The sequence below is a fragment of the Myotis davidii genome, unplaced genomic scaffold, assembly GCF_000327345.1.
Source record: "Myotis davidii unplaced genomic scaffold, ASM32734v1 scaffold826, whole genome shotgun sequence".
NCBI classification, from domain to species: Eukaryota; Metazoa; Chordata; class Mammalia; order Chiroptera; family Vespertilionidae; genus Myotis; species Myotis davidii.
In genome coordinates, this window is record NW_006297142.1 from 1,522,361 (window position 1) to 1,529,698 (window position 7,338).

The following is a 7,338-nucleotide window of genomic DNA, read 5'->3' on the forward strand; positions in this document are numbered from 1 at the left end:
GACCCCCCCAGGCCAGCCAGTTCCTGAAGATCAGCTCACAGCAGCCCCTTAAATGGTCTTTTCAAGGCAAATGGACCAATCCAGAGCTCACTGCAGGCCACTCTCCACCTACCCCAATGCCCCCAGGTCCAGGTACAAGTCAACTAGAGACAGCGCCTCCGCCCCAGAGCCTGCAGAAAGCATTCTACCAGCAAGTTCTAAGCCTGCTCACCCGCCCCAGTCACTCTTCCCACAGACACCACCGGCCAGGCTCTTGCCCTTAGCTCTTGTCCAGCTCTTCACCCTCGTCCCTCTCACCCTCATCCCTCTTCACCTCCCTGTCTCCCTCCCCACTTTCTCTGCCTCCTCCCCAACCCAGTGCCCCCTCATGTGGCCCTGAGTGGCGGCCATGCCCCCTCCTCTTGGGAGCTGGGAGTGACAGTGTCTCCTCCTCTGCAATCCTCTCCTGACCTGTTGCCTTACTGAACCTCCACGAGTCTATTAAGACGCAGGTGTTAAAGCAGGTTGTCCATAGCGGTGCTGAGTAGCCTCCTCCTCAGACTCTGTCCCAACCTCCGGGCACTCATTCATGGAGACACAAACTGAGGGCTCCTCAGGGCCACACAATGGGCACCTGGGCCAGGCACCCTCCCTGGTGGCGACCACACAGCTGCCAGTGGGACATTTCCATCACACGCGCCCACTCACCCAACTGCACCTCAGGCCAAAGGGCCCAACGAGTCCCCACTCCCGGATGTGGGCACGGGTACTGGTGAGGTTGAGGGACTTACCCCAGATGGCTCAGCCGGACAGCAGTCTGCCCTTCCCGCTCCCACACCCACCCCCAATGGAGGCTGCTTTTCTCCACGTTCACTGGCCTTCCCAGGGAATGAGTGTCCACCCCACAGGGCATCCTGTCCCCATGGAATGAAGCCTGCTCTCTGTCCCTCTGCTCGTTCTGTCCCCTTCCTTCTGGCGTCACTCAGCCCAGCTTGCTAATCAGAGGCCTAGTCATCCTTCCCTCCTCCTTCTCCCTCAGCCCCACATCCAAGTACCAAGTGCCTTCAACACCACCTTCCTCCATCCCCCTCCCTCTAACCTGGGTTTCATTCCACTCACTCCTTACCCACCCGTGTTGTCCAGTGGGACCTTCACAGGGAAAATCGGGCAATGATTTACTTAGGCCCTCAGAATGCTGTCCACACCCTTTAGGCAGCTCATGGTCCAGCTCTTCACCCTCCTCCCTCTCACCCTCATCCCTCTTTTCCTCCTCTATTCTTCTCTTCCTGAGCTACCTGTCTTTCCCCACCTCATGCTCTCTCTCTCCTGCTCCTCTGATGTCATGTTCTCTCTCCCTCCTACACCATCCGTGCCCTCCCCGTGTGACACACACTCTCCTCCCAGCAGACAGTCTCTCCTCTGGAGCAATTCACTGCCTCAGGCTCGACCAGCTGCCCCTCCTCTCTGTGCACAGATGGCTTTGATACAACTTTCTGTGCCTCTCTGCCAGCGCCTCTGGTTTGGGATCTACGGGGAATGGTAAGAGCAGGACATGAGGACCAGACTGCCCAGAACCTCTTCACTTAGGACAAGGCCAGATCACTGGCCCGGACAGACTTGGGTGAAGGGCCTTGAAGAAGGTCTCCTGGCTGGGCAGCCACAGTGTGAAACCGGACTGGCTGTCCGTGACTTTCAGAGCACGGGGTCCACAGCACTGTCCTGGGATAAGGATCCCTTGCAATGTGCTTCCAGACTGAAAGGTGCTCTTCAGGGACGGATACACCCAGGTTCACTCCTCACATCATGTCTGACACGTTGGAGAAGTTGCCTAAACTCTATGTGCCCCATGGCTGATGGTCAGGACTTAGTGAGCTGGGAGCTCTCACATGCTGGGCTCTCTAGCATCACTGTGAGAATTAATACTACAGCATTACTGTGAGAACCAATACTGCAGCATCACTGTGAGAACCAACACTGCAGCATCACTGTGAGAACCAATCCTGCAGCATCACTGTGAGAACCAACACTGCAGCATCACTGTGACAACCGACACTGCAGCATCACTGTGAGAACCAACACTGGAGCATCACTGTGAGATCCAATACTGCAGCATCACTGTGAGAACCGACACTGCGGCATCACTGTGAGAACCGACACTGCGGCATCACTGTGAGAACCGACACTGCGGCATCACTGTGAGAACCGACACTGCGGCATCACTGTGAGAACCGACACTGCGGCATCACTGTGAGAACCGACACTGCGGCATCACTGTGAGAACCGACACTGCGGCATCACTGTGAGAACCGACACTGCGGCATCACTGTGAGAACCGACACTGCGGCATCACTGTGAGAACCGACACTGCGGCATCACTGTGAGAACCGACACTGCAGCATCACTGTGAGAACCGACACTGCAGCATCACTGTGAGAACCGACACTGCGGCATCACTGTGAGAACCGACACTGCGGCATCACTGTGAGAACCGACACTGCGGCATCACTGTGAGAACCGACACTGCGGCATCACTGTGAGAACCGACACTGCGGCATCACTGTGAGAACCGACACTGCGGCATCACTGTGAGAACCGACACTGCGGCATCACTGTGAGAACCGACACTGCGGCATCACTGTGAGAACCGACACTGCGGCATCACTGTGAGAACCGACACTGCGGCATCACTGTGAGAACCGACACTGCAGCATCACTGTGAGAACCGACACTGCAGCATCACTGTGAGATCCAATATTGCAGTATAACTGTGAAAATGACTGCTGCATATTTACTGTGAGAATTAATACTGTAGGGTCATTATGAGAATTAATGCTGTAGTATTACTGTAAGAATTAATGCTGTAGTATTAATATAACAAATACCACGCAGGCTTCACTGGTGGTTTTCCCAAATCCCACCCATTTTCCCACTTAGGAAGATCTCCAGAGGGTAAAGGGTCACCCCTTGAAGGGCCTTACCAACTCACGGCGGAGCAAGCCATATCTCAGATCAGCGACAAAGCGTTCGCTATTTTCACGAAGAACTAAGTAGGTCTTCGGGTTACCAATCATCTCCTTGGCAGAAGTGATGATCTCATGCACAGGCCGGGGTCTGTACTTATGGTCCAAGTGATTGTTGACCTTGTAGGAACAGCCGGCAGCCGCCTTCTGCAGGGGCTCTTTTGTGACCTCAGCCCTGCCACTCAGAAACATAGGCATGTTGAAGGGCCCAATACTGCACGATTCACCTGGAGCCACAGAGCGAATCACAGGCAGGTGAGATAGGGCGGCAATGGCAGGAGACAAAAGGCACACACCCTACCAGTTATGGCGGTTTGCGTGGTAACTTTTCCCAGGAAGGATGCGAAGAGTCACAGATTCTGTTCTTTCCCCGAGCAAGGTGTCCTGAATTAGTTTCACATCATAAATGACATGATTGTCAATGGTTGGGTCACAAGACAATGTTGTGTGAATGTGACCCATGGCCTTTTACTGAGCATTTGGGTTGATGGAAAGCTGAGCCACGAGAAGCAGTTCTGTTAGGAATATACTGATATACCTGTGCATCTTCATACCCTGGTGCGCTTCAGAATCAGATCTATTTTCATAGATTGTCTAACTTAATTCTTGTTGTATCCTTCAAGGAAAATATTATCATCTCCATTTGGCAACCAATATTGGGCCCAGAGGACATTAACAGTCACATCTGTTAATGCTGTGCTGTGATAGCTCCTAGAACCACAATGTGACACTTCCTCTCTCAAGATCCGAAGGCCAGGCTCCTGCCCCCGCACGGAGCTGAGGCCTAGGGAGCCCTGCACGTCCGTGTCTCCTGTCCCATGACCTGGCACAGTGCCGGGCACAGGGAGAATCCACAGAAGAGCTCTCAGCTGATGGACTCCCAATTCCATTTTTTTTTAAATATGTCTGTATTGATTTCAGAGAGAGGAAGGGAGAGGGAGAGAGAGTTAGAAACATCAATGATGAGAGAATCATCAAGTGGCTGCTTCCTGCACACCCCCTATCTGGGATCGAGCCTGCAACCCAGTCACTGTGCCCTACGATCGGGGAACTGAACCCTGACCTTCTGGTTCATGGGTCAATCGATGCTCGACCACTGGGCAACACTGGCGGGGCCCAATTCCATCCTAATAGTGAGTCCTGGTGTGTTTTCTAAGAGGAAGAGTAACTACTGAGCACACTAAGTAAGCACACTACTATCTGTTTCTAATCTCAAGGATGAAGGTTGCACTTAGAATCCATCCTCTTAAGAAAACCTGTCCACACCTGGGAGATCAGATATAAAAAGGACCGCATGTCCTCGCAGTCATGCTCTCTCCTACAAGGCCCCTAAGTGTCATCTGGATAAAATGAGCTTGATTAACTCTTTTTACTACATCCCTATGTCCCTCCAACACCGTCAGGACAAATGATGACTGGTGGGAAACACATAAGATGCAAAAGTAGCATTCCCACATTGATGACAATTATTTTCCCCGGATGAAGACAGAGCATCAAAGGTTACGTTGCCATTGCTCTGTGGGACACGAGCCAGTTTGCATCTGACGTAGCAGGCTTATTCCAGCCACCTTGGTTGTCTTCACGGACCGTGCATCAGTTCCGTTCATTCTCCTGCTAACTGGCTCATCATCGTCCTGCTTCTGCCTTATTTATGAGGTAGATGAGCTATTACCAGGTGCTTGCTATACATTTTCATGAGAATTTTCCCTTTGGGTGGGCATTTTGAAAGCATACTATCTAATAAAGAGGTAATATGCAAATTGACCATCACTCCAACACACAAGATGGCCACCTCCATGTGGACACAAGATGGCCACCACAACTTGGCTGGCAGGGGAGGGCAGTTGTGGGTGATCTGGCCTGCAGGAGAGGGCAGTTAGGTGTGACCAGGCCAGCAGAGGAGGGCAGTTGGGGGAGACTAGCTCTGTAGGGGAGGGCAGTTGCGGGGGGCAGGCCTGCTGGTTAGGGCAGTTGGAAGGGACCAGGCTGGCAGGGGAGGGCAGTTAGGGGTGATCAGGCCTGCAGGAGAGGGCAGTTAGGGCAATCAGACTGGCAGGAGAGCAGTTAGGCATTGATCAGGCTGGCAGGGGAGTGGTTAGGGGGTGATCAGGTTGGCAGGCAGAAGTGGTTAGGGACAATTAGGCAGGCAGGCAGGCGAGTGGTTGGGAGCCAACAGTCGTGGATTGTGAGAGGGATGTCCGACTACTCTCAAGGGGTCCCAGATTGGAGAGAGTGCAGACTGGGCTGAGGGACACATAATCTCCCCACCCCTCGTGCATGAAGTTTGTGCACCAGGCCTCTAGTCTATTATAAATACTAAGACACCAAGTTTGTGAAATCACACACTTTCGAAAACCACAACACTGAGGGCGCTTCCTGTGTAAGACCTGGACTGTGAGCTCCTGATGTACTTTGCTGCTTTAAGTCACATCATCGGAGGCCCAGGTACAGAGGGAGCCAGCCCTGCCTGCGGGTCCAGGTGCTGAATCAGCCCAGCGGCTGTGGACCCTGTGGGCACAGGGGCTGGGTTTGGACCATGTCCGGCGTGAGCTCTGCGCAGGGAGAACGTGTCTCCCAACTCAGGCTCCCGTGCTGGGCTTTCATTCCAACTGCTCTCATTATCTTATTAACAAAGCCTTGGCGAATCCTGCTTCCAACAGGCCTTACCTGGAGCAGTCAGATGGATCACATAACCATCGCCCACATAGAGCGCCCAGTCACGGTAGAGCCTGTGAGAGATCTCAATCATGTCTCCAGGCCTGGGATCTTCAACCAACTGTAAGAGGAAAACCAGAGATGGTAGACAGGCTGCCAGGCAACAGCAGAGACCCTGGCAGGAGCTGCAGCACGGCCTGGGGCCCCCAGGCTGCTGTTCATCATCTGTCACCCAGGGAACCCCTTGTCTTCCTGAGGGGAACCAGGAGCTGGAACCCGGAGAATGAACTTCTGGGATGGAGAAAGGAGCACGGTCTGGGTGGCATAGGATGTGTGTGTGTGTGTGTGTGTGTGTGTGTGTGTGTGTGTACAAGCACACACACAGTGGATACAGACGTGTATATGCAGGTGGGATGCACATGTGTCCTGATTGTAATGAGATGACAGGTGGCATGTAGAGCCCCTTCCCTGAGGCTGGGGTCCCAGGCCCATCCCCAACAACGTGGGGCAGGTGAGTCTGAGTGTCTTGGCCCTCACGCACTGCCCTCATGCCTCCATCATGCCTCTGGCCTGGCTGTGCTTGGCTGCAACACGGTCCTCCTCCAGCCCGGAGACACCCACTCTTGGATTGCCAACCAGAGAGACAGGAAATGACAGCACCCTAACAGCACCCAAGCCTTCCAGGGGCCCCCAGTTTGGCTGCTCAGCTTCCTGCACTGGTCAGGGCGGGGGCAGGTGGGACTCACATACTCAGGCAGCAGGCTCTGCTGGCACATTTCCCGCCAAACAGCCACCCTCCCAAGCCTAGGGGAAGGAAGCAGCACCCGTTCCTCAGCTGGTGAAACTGAGGGTCAGAGAGGTAGAGGGAGTTGCTCAGGGACACTCAGCTGGCAGTGGCTACACTGGATCTTCACTATCCCACCCATTTCTGGTCCCCTTTTCTCCCTCCCTCCCTGCTTTACCACTTCCTCCCTGCTCCTCAGTGTCCCTGCCCAGGGTACCGCAGCTTCATGACTTGAGAATTTTTCAGTTTTTCTTCTTGTTTGTGCCTGACCTCAGCTAACCTCCTGCAGCGCTCACCCCAGGCCGCCCAATCTGAGACCAGGGGCCAGCTTCCCTTTGCCCTCATTCCATGCCAACATCCAACAGCGGTCATTTAGCCTGGAAGCTTCTCTGAAATTCACTTCTTTGTTCATCTTTCTCCCAGACTTTATTCAGGGCCATCCTGTTTCCGATTATGTGACCCCACATTTTCCTGACCCACCCCCAGACTTCTGTACCACCCACTCCAGGGCCTGTGTGAGACTCTTGGGTGGGGCCATTTGGTCCTGACAGGGCGTTGGGGGAGGGGGCTTCCTGCCTGGGCTCCTGGGGCCAGAGCTCTGAGGGTGAAAGTGGGAATGGCTCTGTGGTCTGGGCTCTACCTCTGCAGAGGGAGGTGGTGGCAGAGCTGAGGGGAGACAATGGGAAACCATGGCCTCAGGGATCACTGTGCTTGGTGTACTGTTCCCAAGTGCAGCCTGGAAACTTCTATCTCCAGCCCCACCTCAGCCCTGAACTCCAGACTTGCACGTACAACTGCTACTCAAAAGCTCTACCTAGATATCTAACTGGAGACCTCAATACCCCACATGAGCATCAAATCCTTAATTTTCCTCCCAAACCTCCTCCTCCCCTCATCTCC

At 53.9% G+C, this 7,338-nt stretch overlaps 1 protein-coding gene across 1 annotated transcript in view; it reads right to left on the reverse strand.

Annotated features, from left to right (window-relative positions):
* The window catches only part of LOC102756241, a 58,892-nt gene that overhangs the window by 489 nt on the left and 51,065 nt on the right, over positions 1 to 7,338 (reverse strand). The window contains exons 9-10 of the mRNA XM_015569820.1: positions 5,667 to 5,775; positions 2,958 to 3,226 (exon numbers count right to left, since the gene is read on the reverse strand). Of these exons, the coding sequence (XP_015425306.1) occupies positions 2,958 to 3,226; positions 5,667 to 5,775 (378 nt within the window). The remainder of the gene's footprint in view (positions 1 to 2,957; positions 3,227 to 5,666; positions 5,776 to 7,338) is intronic.